The sequence below is a fragment of the Lithobates pipiens genome, unplaced genomic scaffold (assembly GCF_037356315.1).
Source record: "Lithobates pipiens isolate NorthernLeopardFrog02 unplaced genomic scaffold, aLitPip1_a1.2 Scaffold_8, whole genome shotgun sequence".
Lineage (NCBI taxonomy): Eukaryota > Metazoa > Chordata > Amphibia > Anura > Ranidae > Lithobates > Lithobates pipiens.
The window spans coordinates 143,354,835-143,375,268 of NW_027507903.1; the positions used below are offsets into that span (position 1 = coordinate 143,354,835).

General features: G+C 39.3%; 1 protein-coding gene across 1 annotated transcript in view; it reads right to left on the reverse strand.

Moving 5' to 3' along the window:
* Positions 1 to 20,434, reverse strand: part of PLXNA4 (plexin A4) — a 946,574-nt gene that overhangs the window by 128,218 nt on the left and 797,922 nt on the right. The window contains exons 17-19 of the mRNA XM_077468718.1: positions 18,729 to 18,822; positions 6,511 to 6,750; positions 2,584 to 2,730 (exon numbers count right to left, since the gene is read on the reverse strand). Coding sequence (XP_077324844.1) covers positions 2,584 to 2,730; positions 6,511 to 6,750; positions 18,729 to 18,822 — 481 coding nt within the window. The remainder of the gene's footprint in view (positions 1 to 2,583; positions 2,731 to 6,510; positions 6,751 to 18,728; positions 18,823 to 20,434) is intronic.

Here is a 20,434-nt window from a genome sequence, read left to right on the forward strand (position 1 = left end):
ACAGTAACACTGTACATATAACTATACTTATATGTTTAAAACAGAACTGTAAAACCAGTAGATTTTAACAAATATCCATAGTTATCTCCCCACTCTGGTCTATGTTATGGGGCAAATAGTACTGTGAAAAGCACAGCATTGTTTAAATAACAATCAAAAATCGTTTTTTCATTACATAAAATTGGAAATCATTTATTGCTGTGTATTTATTGTTGAAATTGTAACCTCAGTCGTGTTCTAATTTGTTACTGCAAATAACAGCTTTCTATAAATAAAGGGTTGTATGCATATTATTTTTATTTTTTTTTCATTTTGAGCATCTGGAGCCCATTTCATCTTTGCTGTACTGTGTGTCTTTGAAATTACATATTACTCATACTGTTAGCACAATTGTAAATTTTCAATCTATACATGAAAAATACACAGCCTATTTGTAGGTGTGGCTTGACAATATAGACTACAGCTGCCTAAATAACTCTCTGAGATAACAAAAGAATACATTAATGATGACCAGAAAAGTTCAGCTGTCCTCTAACACTTTGGGGATTAAATCAGATTTGGCCTTTAGACAATAATAGAAAGTCATTGCGATGGATATGACAGTGTGGCTATGTATCTGAGACAAGATGCAATAAGTAAGCTGGAATCTGTCTAGCCTTATCAATCTCTCTTTAACCAGCATTTGTAACTGATAACCTTGTCTACTTTGATTTGCAGCCAATACTCTAACACTTCATTGGTTTTATATCTACGTTTATACCAAACCTTTAACTCACATTGAGTACAATACTTTATATTAATGATAATTGTTAACACTTTAAAAAATTTTTATCTTGAGACTATGCATAATGTATTCATAATGGCCTTTTTATGTAACTTTTGTTTTACCTAGGGTGGATTGGATGTCCCATTCAACTGGAAAGGAGTTGAGAGAAACTGTATCAAGTAAGGATACAGTTCAAGCTATAATGACACCTCCTGGCATACCAATTTTGTGAGATGAAAAGAAATATAAACTGATCCACTTGGCTTAGACTGGCACCAAGGGAGTTTCCTTGGTTTATAACATTTATGTAAGGCTGAAAAGAGTGTGCCTATTTATGGAAAGTTTATTTTGCAAATAAGATGTATTAGTATATACACATACAGTATATATGCAATATATACATAAAACATTGACCCAAAACCATTATAATGTCCATATAAAGTTAAGCTTCAACACAAAACAAAAAAATACGATTAGACTGTGTACACAGAGGAGAGTGATATAAGATGTATGTTGAGAACTGTGAGGCTCGCAATCATTTATCTTAAAAGATTACCTAAAAGGTACAACAAATAAATAATAACCTGAAATGTTAAATTAAAAAAAAAAAAACATAGGAGGCAATGCAGACCATTTTTGAGGGGAAAGGTAGAATGTAAGTGTCAAAGGGTTTAATGCTGTATATTCCATTCCTGCTTTCAATGAAAATACCCAATTTCTATTTTGGGGAAAACATTTTTTGCCAAAACAAGGCTATTTCCATTATTTGATCATACCATTATTTAGTAAACCAACAATTCATATCTCTTTCTTTACTGAGTTGACTTAGTAATTTGAAATATGATTGGTAGATACAGGTTACTGCACATCATCATTGCTCTGTGTACCGGTTTGATAGGCAAGCTTATATAAAGAGGTATTCTACATTACAGCAGGTTTTTTTTTTTTTAAACTACTACTGTAACAAAACTACCACTTTGTAATATATCAAAGAAGTTCTAAAGGGGTATACAATTATTTGTACACAAGGGCCCATTTAATATTATTAATGGCAACCTTGAGACTGACCTCTTTTGTTTCAACAGCATGAAATCACAACCATATATCTTATCGCTATGATGTGGATGATAACAAGAAAGTCAGCAACTGCTAAGATATCTGTAATGAATTCAGATATAATGCCACCTGTTTGGACAAGTCTAATGCCCTGTACACATGGTCAGACTTTCCGATGACAAAATCCGTTGGATTTATTCCGATGGATTTTGTCTCAAACTTGTCTAGCATACACGGTCGCACAAAGTTGTCGGAAAATCCGATCATTCTGAATGCAGTGACGTAGAACATGTACACCGGGACTATAAATGGGCCAGTAGCCAATAGCTTTCATCTCATAATTTATTCTGAGCATGCGTGGCACTTTGTCCGTCGGAATTGTCTACACATGATCAGAATTTAAACGATTAGATTTTGTTGTCGGAAAATTTTAGATCCAGCTCTCAAACTTTGTATGTCGGAAAAAAAAGTCTGATAGAGCCCACACACGATCGGATTTTCTGACATGATACAATCGCATTTTTTCCATCGGAAAGTCCGACTATGTGTACAGGGCATAAGGGAAAGTTAAATAAAAACCCACAAAAGGAAAAAAAATAATTCCTGTTAGATAATCCATATATTTATTTTATTTATGCAGACTGCAAGGATGTTGTGGCCTTTAGGGCTATAGAGTTTTCTTAGCAGTAGGAAGATTATAACAGCAAATTCTGTGGTAATGGTGGCATTACACAACAATAAACTCTGCCTACAGTACTTACCAGTACTTTGTGGCGTCCAGTTAGGTTTGGGGATTCACACAGTAACTGAACATCAGAAACCGTAACTGTGCATTGCTTTTCACCAATGTACATAGAATACTTCAGCTTCATATTTCCTCCTGCTACTGGTGGAATCAAGTTCTTCCCCTACAACAACAAATAGGTATCATTGCATCTTATAACTTGTATAATTCATGATGGAGACAAATGGCAATTTATGATCACAAATCATACATAGGTGCCAATTATTTTCTCTTTACACACAACTGGAATATTTTTTTTTTGCATTTTCATTCAGATCAGCAGAAAAGTAAATGTGGCTCATCAGAAAGTGAACCTTTGAAATTGACATGCTAATTCAAACTAATGACTTCAAAACAATGTGCACAATCAACATATTTAGATAGAAATTCTCCTAAAGGAAATCAACCATGACACACCTGTGTGATCGTACTTTTACTTAAGCAGACATTCCTTGGAGTAGATTTGCTAAAGCTGCACTTTCATTGAAACTAGGTTTGCTTTAAATCCAGTCACATGCAAAGAAACTTTTTATTTTTCAAAACTTCTCTGAACATGACTGGGAGTTCACAGTGAGTAGAGGTTCACTTGGCTAAATAAAAATAAAAAAATCTCCTTCCCCCTCCCAGCTTAACCCTACAAACTAAATTGTGGTACTGCGTCAGGTAATGGGTTTATCTTTACTGTCCAGAACCAGTAGAAAACACATGAAAGAAGGTATGGCTGCTTCCTTTTTACCTGTTCTCTGTATAATCATATATAAACTGTGGTCGATTTTCATAGTTAGGCAGGTTAAAAAAGACACAAGTTCAATTAGTGCAACCAATATAAAAAAACCCTCCATAAACATCATCCTATACCCACAGGTGATCCAAAGGAATGAAAAAAAAGCAGCAAAAAAAAAGGACATTCCATGGGTCAACAACCCTTCGTGTTATTACCTATAAATGTTAACATCTAGGTATATTTTGTGCATTTAGGAATGCATCCAGCTCTTTTGCTAAAATAATCTACTGAGCTGGCCAGAACTAGTGCTTGAGGGAATCTATTCTGTATTTTCACAGCTCTTACTGTGAAGAAACCTTTGCATATGTGGAGGTTAAATCTCTTTTCCTCCAGACATAACAAGTGCCCCTTTGACCTTTGTAATGGCCTTAAAGTAAATAACTTCTGCCAAGTTCACTAAATGAACCACTTCTGTATTTATACCTTGGTGATTACACCCCCCTCAATCACCTCTCATCAAAAGAGAATACATTCAGTTCAGCTAATATTTCCCTATAGCTGAGCTTCTCCATGCTTCTTATCAGACTGCTTTCCATTCTCTGTACTTAAGTTGTTTATGAGGGGCTGAATTTTGTGGAGCCGATCCTATCCTGGGTCACCCCAAGGACAACAGAGTTCATTGTCATTGAAATGCATGAACCGCAAGATCTGCTCGTATCATGTCCTGGTCATGGAGGCAGAGAACATGGGCATATTATGAATTGGGTCAGTGGACCAATATGACCGCAGCTCAACCTTTTTAGTAATGCACATGAGGAGGTATAGGCCCAGAAAGGTCTTAGCCCTTGTACACACGGTCGGAAATTCCGACGGAAAATGCCCGATCGGACTATCTTGTCAGATAATCCAACCGTGTGTGGGCTCCATCTGACTTTTTCCACCGGAATGTCTCACCAACAAAGTTTGAGAGCTGGATATAAAAATTTCCGACAACATGATCCGATCAGACTTTGTCTGATCGTTTGTAGAGAATTCCGATCGGAAAAAGTGCCACGCATGCTCAGATCAAATTACGAGACCAAAGCTATTGGCTACAAGCCTGAACGTAGTCCCGTCGTAACGAACGAACGTCATCACACTCTGAACGATTGGATTTTCCGACAACTTTGTCCGACCAGGTGTATGCAACACCAGTTTCAGACAAAATCAGTTGGAAAAAATCCAACAGATTTTGTGGTCGGAATGTCCGACTGTGTGTACAAGGGCTTAAATTTGGAGACCATGATAGGTCTCCAATGTCTGGATGAGCGGCACTTGTACCGGCTCTCTGCTCCACATGAGAGCCCTGCGGTTCTTGCTCCTCAACAACAGCAGAAGAATGGGTACGCCTGACCTTGGCAGGGACCACTACTTCATTGTCAGAGCTATCTGTCAGGGTGGTGCTGCTGCTGTTTACCGGTTCACAGTCTGAGCCTGAATCTGACAAATGGGTGACTTTTCTTCACTCTTCATCTGTCAGGCTCAGAAATGTGTAGGCCTTTTCACTAGTGTACCTTCAATTGGACATTTTAGCCTCTAAATTTACTGGTATACTAGTGCGACTTACAGGAAAAAACAGCACCTAACTGCTTCAATTGTTACCAAAAAACTGTTAGCATTCACAGGGATGAGGCTTGACTGCAGTTATGTGTTTAGTATTTTGTAAGTGACAGTGATCTATTGATACTGCACTTGGGTGGGCTAAACGCAGGTGCTAGCAGGTACCAGGGCTGATCCTGCTAACGCTGCATTAACGTGCTCCTCCCCTTCTTTCACAGTCCCCAGTCCATCTTCTGATAGTACAAAGCCTTGGGGACACTCTGCACATGCTCAATTTGGTGTGTACTGCGAGAGAGTTTTTTTTTCTTGTGAGGGTGCATGTGATCAGGACAGGACCAATCAGGACTGATAGAAGTCACAAGACTGCTATATACTGCTGATGAGAAAAAGGTATTTAGCAGTTTACATTTACAAAAATAATTGTATTTCTATATTCTGTGTACTATTATCTACTAGATTACCCACATACTTCTCAATTATTGACTCTTTTAAAGCATAAGGATGCAATAAACTGCCTATTGCAAGGTTGCATAAAGTGCAGTTCTGGACAATTTGTAGGGTCATTGCATATACAGTACTAGGAAGCCAATGTGAAATGTTTGGTGCTTAACTACTTTCCCACCAGCCACCGTCGCTATACAGTGGCAGGCTGGCTCCCCCAGTGCGAATTGCAGCCGATTTAAGGGGTATAGGGGGTGAGCCCGCCCACCGCGCGGCCCTAGAACTGATGTGCTTTGTTAGGGTACAGCGCTGCATGACCGCACAACTATCAGTTAAAGCGATGCAATGCAGTATCGAAAAAAATGACCTGGTCATTAAGGGGGAAAATCTTCTGGTCCTTAAGTGGTTAAAGTGAAACTGCAGCCAAAACGTTAGTTTCGACCCTTGTCAGATTTATATTGCTATCTTTGTATAGCCCTGGTTTCTCCTAGTAAATAAAAATGGAAAGTGGTTCTAAAGTCCAAATATTTTTTACCTTAATATATTTCCCCATCCCCCCCCCAGTAAAAACTTAGTGTACATAACACCTCTCATGATCCAGTGCTGTTCCCACTGCCAACACCACTCTCCTCTCCCCCTGGATTTGCAGGCTACACTGGAGGGAGCAGGAGGAGGGAGCCATGGCCGAGCTGTGCTGTGTGAGTCTATGGATGCACACAACCCAGATTGGAAGTGCACCCGCATGGGTGTCCCCATGGAAGAGATGAGAAGCAGTGAGTGCCAGCGGGGGACCACCAAAGAAAAGGTAAAGGATCACTCTGTGCACTATTGCTGCACAGAGTAGTTAAGAAAATAATTTTTTATTTTAAGTAAAAAAAAACTTTAATATCAATTTAAAAAATGCTGGACCTATTTGTATCCCTAAAACTAAAACTACAACGGAAGTTTTGGCCGGAGTTTTACTCCAAATAATACTGAATTTATTGTATAGTTACATTAAGAAAGCTACGATATAAAAATAAAAGGAATTTTAACATAACAATAATTGCAATTCATCCAGCCATAAAAGACAGAAACAATTCACAATGTCACTTTTATATGTAATCAATATAAAAACAAGGCCTGTCCCATTCCATTTACCTTTAATATTATAGGACTTCCAGGTTTCAGCTCCAAGATGCCAGAAGGGTTGAATGACTCAAACACTGGATCTGGATAATATGTAAAATTGGTCTTGTTGAGGACCAGCAGGGACTGAACATTGTCTAGGATGAATCCAAATTCCTCAGGTCGTTCGGTAGTTTCACCCAGGTTGTTGGAATTAATGGCCACAGCTGGAGCTTGGCATATCATTTCGGTAGAATTCAATACTGTACAATTCTTTAAAAAGAAAAGGAAAATCATGGCAGTCACTTTCAGCCGTAAAATAATTTGTACAACTGTGCAGATGCCTTCAGCATTAATACAGTTAAAATAAGCTTTGAAAATATTATGTCACACGTATAATTATAATTTCAGAGTATTAGAAATCCAGGTAGCTTATTGCCTTTCTAGTACGCTTGGAACAAATACTAGAGTGTAATTAACCTTTTCTTCTTTGCAGTAGTGATGAGGATAATTAATTTTGCATGGAAATATTAAAGCTGAAAAAGGCTATAATATAAATCAAAGGCGTTATATGTCCTTACAGCATGACTCAAAGTCTAAAATGCTTCTAACATGAAGATCTTGTTGCATTAACACGTTCGATTGAGCACTGGAAAAGTCTGTACTATCATGTTACTATGATGAACAGTAGCTGCACAGAGCAGATCTGTTTGTGTGAAATTAAACTTTGCAGTGGGAAACTTACTTTTGCTATAATTTCTATGTGGTTTTCCACGTTCCTCTGCAATATCAAGCGTAGATGAATTTTTTTTTATTTTTTTTTTGCTGGAACTCTAGAGACCCCATTTTTCTTAAGCAATAATGTTGGTATTTTGAAAGTCTTGGATGCTGCTGGATTCTGTTATTTCACAGCACACATTTCTGTGACCAATTAAAAATAATGCATTCACCTTTCCCTATAAAAAGAAACAATCTTTTCTCTACACGTCTATTTAAAAAAATACATAAATGGGGTAAAAAAAATGCTATAGATTCTGATAACCATTATAAGAGAGCTACTGCAAAATACATGAAATTAAGTTCACTGCTAACCTTTTTAACAGTGGCGGTTGGTGCTCACTTTGGGGGTGAGGGGCGGCACAAACTAACACCAACATTCCTTCATTCGCTATCGTCACTAAGCCCTAAGCTCACCCTTTTTTGAAGCCTATTAGAGCCTCTGCTTCTGATCATGTGCTTCAAAAAAAATAAAAACATTGGAATCCATGGAGTTCAGCGCTCTGTATGTAGATTAGGTGGCTGGATGCATGGATGAGGGGGGCACTGCTTTAGAGGCATATTTAATCAGCAGTATAAACCTTCACTCAAGGTAAATTTTGAAATATATGCATCAGGAAGATACACCAGAAGCGAATGTTTGGTGAATGTCACGTTTATTGCTTTATGAATATATCCACTGGGATTCATTTACTAAAGGCAAAAAGGCTGCTCGCTTTACAAGGGAAGTTGCTTGCAAGATAATTTGCCATTGAGCTCAGTGAATGATGCAAAATTTCACTTTGCAAAAAATACCTAATCACATGCAAGGAAAAAACAAAACAGCATTTTTGCTTGCACATTATTGGATTGATGGAAGTCAGCAGAGCTTCACTTCTTTCACTAAGCTAAGCGGCAGACTTCTTTGAAAAGTGCAACTTCACTTGTAAAGTAAACAGTCAGCTTTCCTTTAGTAAACCAACCTCTGTGTGTCTATTGCAATGGCTTTACTAGGGGAAGGAACTCTACTGTGTAAAGTAAGTTTATCCGAAAAATACAAAATCAAGATGTTTGTAAAGACTCATCACTTTACACATTTTGTAAAACTGAATAATTTGTGTTAAGATCTCTGGAATGTAAAATGTTACTGCTAGGAATGTGATGCTTCATGTCTGAATGGACACGAAGAGCAGTGGCTTGGCTCGGGTGCCCCCATAGCAAGCTGTTTGCTGTGGGAGCACTCGGCAGGAGGGAGAGGCCAGGAGCATCCTCAAGGAAAAGGAGGATGACATGTTTGTTATTTTTTTAAAAACAAGACTTTAACATCAGTTTAACTAATCATCACATTTAGAAAAAATTTAAAAACTAAAAATACTTACCTAAATTTAAAACTCATTATATTGTATTTGAATGCCTCAAAACATATAGTGTAATTATGCAACGTGAATGCAAGAGAACAGTGCACAAAAAATATATAATCTAGAAAAAGTGTCCAAAGAAAAAAGTGTACTAGATAACTCTTTTAGCCCTTCAGTGACATAACACCCTCTTTAGGTCAAACAAATATAGCTTCTTACCAGAATATTAGACTTATCCAGGTCAAAAATCACCTTAGTGAGCTTCACCTCTCACTCTAGTTGAGAGCTACATCTCTGTCATCCAGCCGCCTTTATGATGACAATATTAGGAAGCACTGCACAAACTTATCCTCAGCAGTAAGAAATGTATGTCAGGCAAGGCAAATGAAATTTTGGTGATGCTTATATGCCCGTGGAGGGTGTAGGACAATTTTTTTGTCTTTTCCAATGCTTATTTTTATCTTTACTGCTAAAAGTAGATTTTAAATAAACCTCCATGGATTTTACTGGATGTTGCGCAATGAGCTTTCTTTTATTATGCTGATTCATCTGGTCTGATACTGCTGAGGATAAGTCTGTGCGGTGCTTCCCAATATTGTCATCATTACGGTAGCTGGATAACAGAGATACTATTGCAGCACTCCCAGTGGATGCTCCACAGAGGGACATGTGAGATAAATACTGTATGCATTCAGTTTGCATATTGACTGAATTTCACATTGCACCAGGAGTTCTCCTTTAAGAGGGTGAACATTTTACAAGAATGTGCAAGTTCAATTAATTTTTTTTCTTTTTGCGGTGATATACTGTGAAAATGATAAATTGAGAAATAGGTTCTATTTTAAAGTTGCAGACCAGCATTCAAATGAAATGTCTCGCTTAGGTTTAACAGTTTCCCTTTACCTTTTTCCCAAGTAATCTGTCAATCTTATCCAGAAATAAAAAAAAAGTCAGTCACAATGCAATAGCTTGGGGAATAGTGAGATGTCAAAGGCTAGACATGAGATGTCAAGTAATGTGGTGTTCGTGCCATTTGGGGGATCATTCTGAGGTTCACAAATATCATATACACAATGGTAGAAGGAGAAGTAGCAAATATATCTCACTATGTCTTCTTGCTTTGTTCTGGGATAATAAATTCAATTGTGGGCTTCTATTTATAGAGCAGATGCTACATGTAACCTGAATGTAATAGGGTTATCATTCCTGGATCACTAAGGTATTACAAGGAGCAATGTCCCCCCTCTTGTAGCCTGTAACTGAATTACAATGCACATACACTTTCCAGGCAGGCCATACAGCTGTAAATCCACAGTAAAGTCTATTATGTTTATATAATATATAGTGTCAAGTACATTTCATCATTTCATTATACTTTGCACAGATTACTTCTAGAATTGGTATCTGATGTATCTAAATATGAATGTCTAGGTAGATATAAAGTCATGCATGCAATCAGAATATATGTCTTCAGGGCATAATATGAATTTTCTTCCAGTTGTAAATGTATGAAATGTTTTCCCTACATTACTCTATTATTCCCGTGTTTGTAGTTCACAATGAGATTGGAAAGCGTGGTGCACTTTATTGTTACTTTAAAATATACAATGTAGAACATACAGTTCTATGGCTGATGAAGAGTTTGGAGCTGTAAATTCAAGTGGGTATTAGAACTAGAACCATGTACACATTAAATCAGTATTCATAGAAAATGTCTGCTCAAATTGTATTCACCTGTATATAAACATTCACAAACCACATCAATGATGATGGCTGGCCATGATGCTGAAATCAATCCAAGACAAATCACTCTGACCATAAATCGTTTGGTTCAATGTCAATAGAGTGATAAGCGAGATGTGACATACAAAGCATTGCAAAAGCATGTTTTACTGTGTCTGTAATTCTGTGCACTGGGCTGGGTGAAAAATGTTATATCTCTGCCCAGGCTAAAACAAATATAGTTAAAAAGCTAAAGCTGGCCTGGCAGGGACTAGCTGGATTTTGATCAATGTATGGTCACTGTGGTTGAAGAGAAGATCTACCAATCAGCTTTATTCCAACCACTTTTAAGTGCCGGTTCACACAGGGGCGACTCAGATCCAACTTCAGGTCGCCCCTAGTCGCCTTAAGTCGCGCTACATGTAAAAATAAATGTAAGTGAATGAGAGCTGTCTTAGGGCACACTACTGAAGTCGCTCCGACTTCAGAAAAGGTTCCTGTACTACTTCTATCCGACTTGTAGGCGACTGGTACCCATTCATTTCAATGGAGGTCGCCTCCAAGTCGGATCTCCGTCTATACAGAGGCGACTCTCACAGAATTATCAGCTTTCAAAAGGGAACTCCATGCAAAATTTATTAACCTCCCTGGCGGTATGATTATTTCGGATTTTAGGTGCTAAAAGCGATACAATTCTTTTGCATGAAAATTTGGTGTTTTATATTGTAGTCCTGCAATTCTTAGGAATAACTCTCTTAAATCTGTTCAAACCAGAGTCTAGCAGACATCCCGGGTATGATAAAGTTTGAAAATTGAAATCATAAATTATAATATAATAAATAACTATAAATAATTGTACCAAATAAGAATATAACAATAATAAAAATTATTCAATAATATAATCAAATCAAAAACACTGAAATTTGCTTAGTTGCAGAATTGTCAATGTCATTACTTTTCTGTATTTGATGACGGTTCTCCACACAAATCGATATCGCTCAATTCTGCGAGTGATTCCAATTTATTATCGCTGTTTTCTAGCTGGTCTAAAATCATTTTTGATGTAAAGGGACAGTTTTGGTTGCTATGGACAATCTCCAGTTTCCAGGCATAAAGAACAGTTTTTATAATATAAAACTGCATGCAGGACACTGGGCAGACCACTAGGGACAAAGGGGATGTGAAATTATTACATACATCAATGTAATCTGTAATTTTTGAATTTGTCACCGATCTCCGTCCCCGTGCGTCGCAATGCTCGCAGGGAACGGAGATCGGCTCCGTGATAGATCCGGCGGAGGACGAGCCGCTTGTACAGCGGGGGGACTTCACTGGATCCAGGGGAGAAGGTAAGTAATCTCCTCCTGCATACAGCAATGCAGTCCCGAGTTTGGCTTGGGGTTACCGCTTTTGGTACAAAATCTCCACCCTGAGCCAGACTCGGGAACACCGCCAGGGGGGTTAAAAAATTTGGTGTGGGTTCCCCCTCCGAGAGCATAACAGGCCCTTAGGTCTGGTATGGATTTTAAGGGGAACCCCCTACACCGAAAAAACGGCATGGGGGTCCCCCCAGATCCACACCAGACCCTTATCCGAGCACGCTACCTGGCCGGCCAGGAAAGGGGGTGGGGATAAGTGAGCGCCCCCCCTCCTGAGCCGTACTGGGCCGCGTTCCCTCAACATGGGGTGGTGCCTTGGGGAAGGGGTGCTGTGCGGCCCCCTTCCCCAAAGCACCTTGTCCCCATGTTGATGAGGACAAGGGCCTCTTCCCAACAACCCTGGCCGTTGGTTGTCGGGGCCTGCAGGCGGGGGGCTTATCGGAATCCGGGAGCCGTTTTTAATAAGGGGGCCCCCGGATCCCGGCCCCCCACCCTATGTGAATGAGTATGGGGTACAATTATTGCCGGACTCCTCCGCTATCTTCTGCTAGCTATTTTACTAGCAGAGGAGCCCGGATTTCTTCTTCGCTGCCACCCTCTTCTTCCAACTTCGGGGGTCTTGTCTCCCTCTTCGGTTCTGTCGCCGCTGCCGCCGTCGCCGTCTTCTGTTCTTCTCTTCTCTTCTTCTCTTCTGGAGATGTTGCCTCGTTGCTGTCTCTGGTCACAATGACAGGACACGCGGCTTGCGGCGACTTATATAGGGACATCACCGGATGATGTCCTCGCCCATTATGATGTCACAGTCCCAGCATCCTCTGGGACCCCCTGAAGACGGAAGAAGACCCCCGGAGCTGTGCAATAAACTATTTAACCCTTGTGTGTTGTGTTTTTTTTTTTTTACATTTTTTCACAGGTGAATGGGTAGGGGTACATTGTACCCCATACTCATTCACATAGGATGGGGGGCCGGGATCCGGGGGCCCCCTTATTAAACTTTTGACACTATTTTGGGATCATTGGCATTTATACAGAGATCAGTGCTATACTCTAACTGTAGGGGGGATGGGCTCACTAGAACTTGACAGAGATCACTGCTTCTGATCACATGTAAATGCCTGGTTTACATCTCCCCGTTCTGCCTCTGTGTGCCAAAATCGCCGGCCACCGGTAGACATTGAGTCTGCAGTACCTGCGGGCACAATCCCGGGGTGCACGGCGGGCAAGTGACCGTTAGCTGCAGATGACCCAGTGACATATGTTGTTTTTCACACCCGTGCCACTTTGCCAACGTATATCAGCGTGAACCGGTCAGCAAGTGGTTAAGTTCAGCTCATGATAAATAGGGGCATACACAAAAGTGTTGCATTTATCGTTGTGCTCAGTGTATTTAGCAGAAGATAATATATTTTACATATCCAAAAGCATGGTTTATGTATACATTGCCATTAGAAACTGGATACCTAGAAATGGTTGATTATTTAGGCAGGCCCTCAATCCCTTCCACTCAGCTATTGTGTTATCCTGGTGGGGGGAGAGTCGTCGAGAACACAGTGATTATTGCTAGTGGCTATAGCTGCTGGCAATAATCACATGTACAAATCGATAATATAAATGTACCCAAGTCAATTGATGAATCGACTTATGTACAATCAGCCTGCCCATAGATGGTTTGAATCATCGAACCATCTATAGGCTTAAATGAGGCTATAGAGTGGAAAATAATATACCTTTGCTTGTTTTGAAAAACACTCTCAAACCAAGTTATTCTCAAACCAAGGTTTTACTGTAAAAAAGATAAACTGTATTACAGCTCCATAAAATACACACGGATTAAAAGCAATGGAAAGAAATGTCTCAACTCATGAGACCAGATGGTACAGGACCCCAGCACTGCTCCATAAGTTTGACCCCACACGGTCCAACCAATGGAGATGTTGACAGGAGGTAGGCACACTCTTGCATGTATGGTGAGAATGCCTGCTACTACAACCCTTTTAGACTGCAGTACACTCAACTACCTTCCAGGTTACCACCGATGTTCTATAGTATTCGCCAGCACAATTCCTGCTACAATACACCTCACTCCCTCCCTAGCAATTCATATGGTAAATGCAGCCAATGCATGCATAACAGTACATTAAAACTCGCAATGTGTGCCTTCAATGAAGGAATGGTTCACGTGCATCAACAAAATAACAGAAATGGAGGAATTGATACACATAGCTAATGAAACCAAAGTCAAATATGACTTCACATGGGCCTGTTGGCTCCACTTTGGCTCTACAGACACATACAATAACATAATCAACAATGAGAAATCACAGACCTCTGCCACAAATACTAACATCTCTTGAAACACATCTTACACAAAAAGGTATACCACCCTTTAAATCACCTACCAGATCAAAAGGCACATACTCTAACTCTCAAAACATCTTGACGATTAGACAGATTTTAACCATTGCCAATCACCTCCATGGTGTAGGTTACATTGCAGATTACGATATATAGACTGATGGGCAAATCTTTGGGAGACCCCACCATCTTCTTCCTTGCACCGGGCAAGTTCTTCCCCCTTACTCGGGACACAGACTATCCACTATTATTCTACTCTTCTTCCAGTGCATGATTATACAAATGTGGGTTGTATCTCTTCTTTACTTTAATTTTCTTTTCTTTTCTTCTTCTCTCTTCTCTTCACCCTTGCTCTCACCCCTTCCCTGACACCCCCCCCCCCCCCATGTTTTTTTTTCCAAAACCAGGATTTCTGTATTACTAGTATAATATCGGCCATAGTGGATTAATGATTTCAACCGCACTATTGCAAATGACCCTCCGTGGATAACAGTATGCTTACCATCATTCCTGGCAGGAGAAACTGCCAAGCCTTCATACCCCTTACAGTATACCCCCTTTTTATGACCCTTAACTTTTCCTATACTCAAGATGCTCTATAAGCTTATAAGCTGTATAAGATTGTGTTTGGGAGGGATACGCTGATATGTACTTCCTAAGTTACAGTCTCTCATGTTGCAGTCTTGCTTCAAACCTCAGGCTTCAACGATATGTACTAGTAAATATGAAAAGCAATTGTCTTGTTCAGTGTTATAAGTTACATCTGAAAGGCCTAAAAGCCCATTACTTATCTGTCATAAGAAATTTTTGTTCATGAGATGTGTGTAATGTTCATTCTGTATGAGCTGTTTACCCATTTACCAAACTAAATCAAATATGTTTGGAGAAAAAAAAAAAGCATGGGTAACAAAATTTCCCAGCAACATATTTGTGCATAAAATGTTAGCCCTTGCACACACGGTCGGAGATTCCGACGGAATTTTTCCTATCGGACCGTTTTGTTGGATATTCCGACTGTGTGTGTTCTGCATCGGACTGCAAGTTGGAAAAGTTGGTCCGTTGGATATTCCGACGGACCAACTTTTCCAACTTGCCGGTAAAATTTTCCGACAAAATGCTCCGATCGGACATACTCCGGTCACGTGTAGCCTACCCCGATGGACAAAGTGCCACGCATGCTCAGATCAAATTCCTAGACCAAAGCTATTAGCTACTAGCCTGAACGTAGTCCCGTCGTAAAGAAATAACGTCATCACGTTATGTACAATCGGATTTTCCGACAACTGAGTCCGACTGTGTGTATGCAACATCACTTCCGGACCTCTTCCAGAATTAATCCGATGGATTTGGTTGCCGGAATCTCCGACCGTGTGTACGGGGGCTTAATCAGATGGAAGTGGTACTCCAGGAACTGGTTTCTACTGTACAACCATAATGTTTCTGATTGCTTAGTTCAGAGACTGGGAAATCCAATGCGTTTTAAATTCTATTTCATCTATCTTCTTCAGGAATAATGAACCACTTACACACGCTCAAATAACATCTTTTTTGTATAAAACCAAATGTCCTTTCATGGCATAGAAGCCGATCATCCAGAAGGATAAGACTGGGGCACACAGAGACCACTCAGGCTCAACAGGAAGATTTCCATTTCTTCCTGGCTCAAGTATTTGCACAGGACACTTTGATCTGATTAACATTTTATTGCACAAATATGCTACTGTGAAATTTTGTTACTATTGGTTTTCATCAATGTGTATTTTATAGCGATGTAAAAGTTTATCTTTTATATATTGAATCTGGGTTCTTCTTAAAGTCCCATTAGAGGAAAAATGACTATAGTTATTTGTGTAACATCTAAGATTTGCTAATATTCTGCAATGGCCACCTCAAGTTGACATAGCAAGGTATGTTTTATTATGTGAATATGTGCTCTGGATATAATTTTTTACCTTAAAGCACCTATATACATTTTTCTACTTTTTGTGAAACCCTACAGTGTATATTACAAATACATTTATAAAAATGTTTTGGTAATACACTTCTATTAGTGCATCGTTCATCTACAGTGACAATGTGGCCTGTCTGTAAAAAATGTCAGATTCCAAAAATTCTTCTTCTAGTGTATCCACACTTCGCTGAGAGCCGTTATTATGAGACCATTTAATACCACGCAGACCTTGTATTCATGTGAAAAATTCTATATGTGCTCTTCACTATGACTAGCTTCTTTCTTGGGAAAATGAAACATACTCAAATAATTGAAATGGATGAGTTGTGACCATAGGAGCAAAGGGCAGACAGAGGCTTTATCTAATATAGTATATCTGCCCTTATATCATAATTCTCCTATTGATTTTCTGTTGGTATGAAAATAATAAGAACTAACCGAAGCAAGCAGCTGGTCCCAAGTCCATTTCAACAGAGATGCCACATATTGTACTCTGGTTCAATAGAGATATAACACTGTGTACAGAGACATCTTTCACACTGACCTACACTGATATCTTGATTTTAATACCTAAATTAAAACAAATAGTGCTGTGCTTTGTTTACTGCTGGATTATTTTACTATAAGAAACCGTTTTCATAAATTGCATGTTTATTATTCTAATTGTATTGTTTTACTAAACCACAATGAGCTCAATGCCATATATGCTTTGTCTGTTTTTTAAATATTATATGATATAATTAGATGCTTTAATATCTTAACTTGATAAAGTCTTGGTATTTTTTTCCACTAAAAATAACAAACATGTTATACTTACCTGCTCTGTGAAATGTTTTTGCACAGAGCAGCCTGGATCCTCCTCTTCTCAGGTCCCTCTTTTCTGCTCCTGGCTCCTCCCTCCTGTTGAGTGCCCCCACAGCAAGCAGCTTTCTATGGGGGCATCCGAGCCGAGCTGCAGCTCTCTATGTCCATTCAGACATGGAGCCGCGGCCTGACCCTGCCCCCTTTCTCACCTCATTGGCTCACTGACTTTGATTTACTGCAGTGGACACCAATGGCGCCACGCTGCTGTCTCAGCCAATGAGGAAGGGATTCCCAAACAGCCGAGTCTCTCGTGCAACATCACTGGATCGAGATGGGGCTCAGGTAAGTATTAGGGGGGCTTAGGGGATTGCTGAACACAGAAGGCTTTTTTTATCTTAGTACATAGAATGCATTAAGATAAAAAACCTTCTACCTTTACAAAAACTCTAAATGACTTTTAAGATGACTTTTTCTTTACAAGTACACAACATATGTAGAATGTCTTTCCTGTATCTATTATTTAGATACAGGAGAGACAGCTCTGCCCATACAAGCTTACAATCTAAAGAGATACAGGAAAGAAGGAAAGTAAGGCAATGAGTATGCTGCATATGACTGAGTGCCTTGTCAGATGGTGGAAGAGAAATCAGGCCTGTATTAGCTAATTAGCTCTGTTTATTTCCTAAATGGTATACCTGGGGTATTACTACTGAATTCAGACTGTAATTTAATTTGATAAGAACCCTACAAATGTTCAACTCTTGAGTTGACTTTACTGTGCAATAAAAAGGAAAAGAAAGAGAGAAAATGTTCAGTCAAATTACATAATCAGAAACATAGAGAGGAGGTATTAAACCTGACATTTTGGAAATAAATCTTGACATCTGCCATGAACCTAAAATCTGAAATCTCTGGATTAAACCACCCATCCAAGGGTGGCAATGATTTAATATCAAGATATACCCATGTCATATACTTACTCATAGTCCACAACCAGCATGATATGAAGCTTAAACTGATAAATATACAGCAATACATAAAAATCACTCCATTTTCTCAAAGAAAAATATATCTCTAAACAGCAGCAGTTTTGTCTTATGGGTTATTCCCTTATTTCGTAATCACTGAACAGACTGATCGCTAGTCATTACAAGGAAAAAAAGCTGAAATAAATGACAAGCATTGCTTTTATAAATTAAATGTTCTTGTTAAAATGTTCCAGAAACTGACATTTCTAAAATGTCAGCAATTAAAAGGACAAAGGGCATCCAAACTTTGAACAAATTAATTCACATATATATATATACTGGGGCCAAGTATATAGCTGTGGAACCCTTTTTGTAAGTGATGGTAGGATATCATATTTTTTGTGTTAGCTTTATTTACCTTATGGTGTGAAACACTTGACATAATTTTATTCTCTGTACATAAAATACTCGTGCTAGTGATGTGGAAAACTTTTTTGAAATGTTGGCAATTCACTTATTTCTAAAAATGTTTTAAATTGATATTCTGTATGGTAAAAATATATATAGTTTTAACTCCACACACGTTAATATGAAAAGGATTTAGCATTAGGCAGATTTTACACATTATCAGTGATTTTCTTTGGGCACAAAGGACTGGTAGGGAGTGAATCTGGTCTTTTTGATGACTGTGGCATTAGCAGTGAGCATCTGCTCCTTATCACTAAACTACCTTACAACCTCTGTCACTAGCTACTTAAAAAGTAAATACACATGTGCTCTTTTCATGTCAGGGTAATCAATGGCAATGCATTTTCCATTTCATGGTGGTACTTTGAAGATAATGCTCTCTTAGAGAATTAAGTACAGCCAGTCCTACTCTGCATAGCTACCGTAAATGACAGAAAAGGGTACCAGATGATCAGGTAATATGATAAATGTTACAATGACAAGAACTTACATTAATGTGCTCTTTTCCATTAAGCTTGGCTCTTATTCGAGGGTTTCTAATAATATCCAGGTTCGTTCCCCACACTGATATTGGAGTATTCCCACTGTAAAAGAAGTGTTGAGAAGAATCTTCAGTGTAATAATATCAACCAAGGTTCATTTTAAAGCTCATCTTAAGGCACCACCTGTCATTAACCATAAACATCCCTCTATCCAATATGTATCATCAATCTGTGTTTCTTTGTCGTTTACCTTGTCCCTGAAGGTAGATGTTCATTCTTCGTAGCCCCTGTGGCATCACACAGGGGCTGAAAAATTCCTGCAGCCTGGCGGAAAGTATCTTTGAGACACCCAAAGTAATTTCCTACAGAAGTAGGCTGTCTGCATTTCTAATGAGCCCTGTTCCTTCAAACTGCATATGTAGGTGGACTCTGGGTGTGTGCCCGTTACTGTGGGTGTGTGTAGGTGGTGACAGGGGAACAAATAACTCCCCTGTCCTTATGGGGATACACACACTGCCAACATAGCTGTAAAAACAGCAGTCCATGTTAATATACAAAAATGATGACAATACTTGAATTAACAGCATTATGAACATTCTCCAGCGGGGTTTGACTTCCTTTCTCCCACCTCTGTGCTGTAGAATGTAGTGGTATTGGGGCCACACAGCTCAGGCTACACAGCTTCCTTCTCTCCCCTGCCTCTGTGCTGTCTGCTTGTATATGCATCCTTCCACATTCAGACCTGGTGTCACCTGAAGGAATGAAGAAGAGAGCAGGGCTACAAAGTTCCCTAGACCTAGCACTAGGCTCCTCTGCTGCTACTTATGCCAGATTATGGTGGGTTATGTTGCTATGGTAGGAGCTTACCTTGTACATCTACCCTTCTTTTATATTAAAACTGTTTTCTCTTGTGATACGAGTCTGTCCTAAGGGCTTGTCAATAGTGAAAGCTTCAGTGTCCTGCAGAAACAGAGGAATGCAGCTGGCAGGCCTGGCTTGCAGACAGTGGGCTCATTGGTCAGAAAAGCAGGATAAAAGCAAGGTACCCTGCTCTATCCTAGCTCTCATTTCCAATACTGTGCTCACTCTCCATTGTCATTTTGATAGCTCAGTGCTGCAGGACACTGATCTTCCAAGAGTAGTAGGGAGGAACAGTATAGTGGGCAGTACTGTATGGAGGGAGGTTGTTTGTCTCTGAATAAATCAGCTAAGCCAATGCTGATGCCAGGGCTGACTGAAGGACTGAGAGGGGACCAGTCCTCCAGGGTATATAAAGCTGCTTGGAGAGTCAGGTTCCCTATACAGGAAGTTAGTTCCATTAAGCATGTCAAGGCTGCATTAAACCCAGAATTTAAACCTACAGGAACAAGCTGCATAAAAAAAACATGAATGGATGATTTTTGCTACAGGAGATAAGTACTAAAATATATATTTTTTATCAGGCTCAAATTCAGCTTTAACATGCGGTGCATGGCATTTAATAGGAAAGCAGAGTATTACAAGTCCATCATACATTTAGAAAAAGAAAAATGTCTCCGATCACAGGGACTCAATGCATCTATACACAAGCTTCTGGTCTTGATATTAATAGACTGGCAGCAGGAGTTTCATCTATTAAACTATGTTATTTTCTTAGCAGGGTATATATCATGTATAGAGGGGACTGCAAAGAAATCTTTCATTCTCTTATTTAGAAACTGTAAGTGGCAAGAAG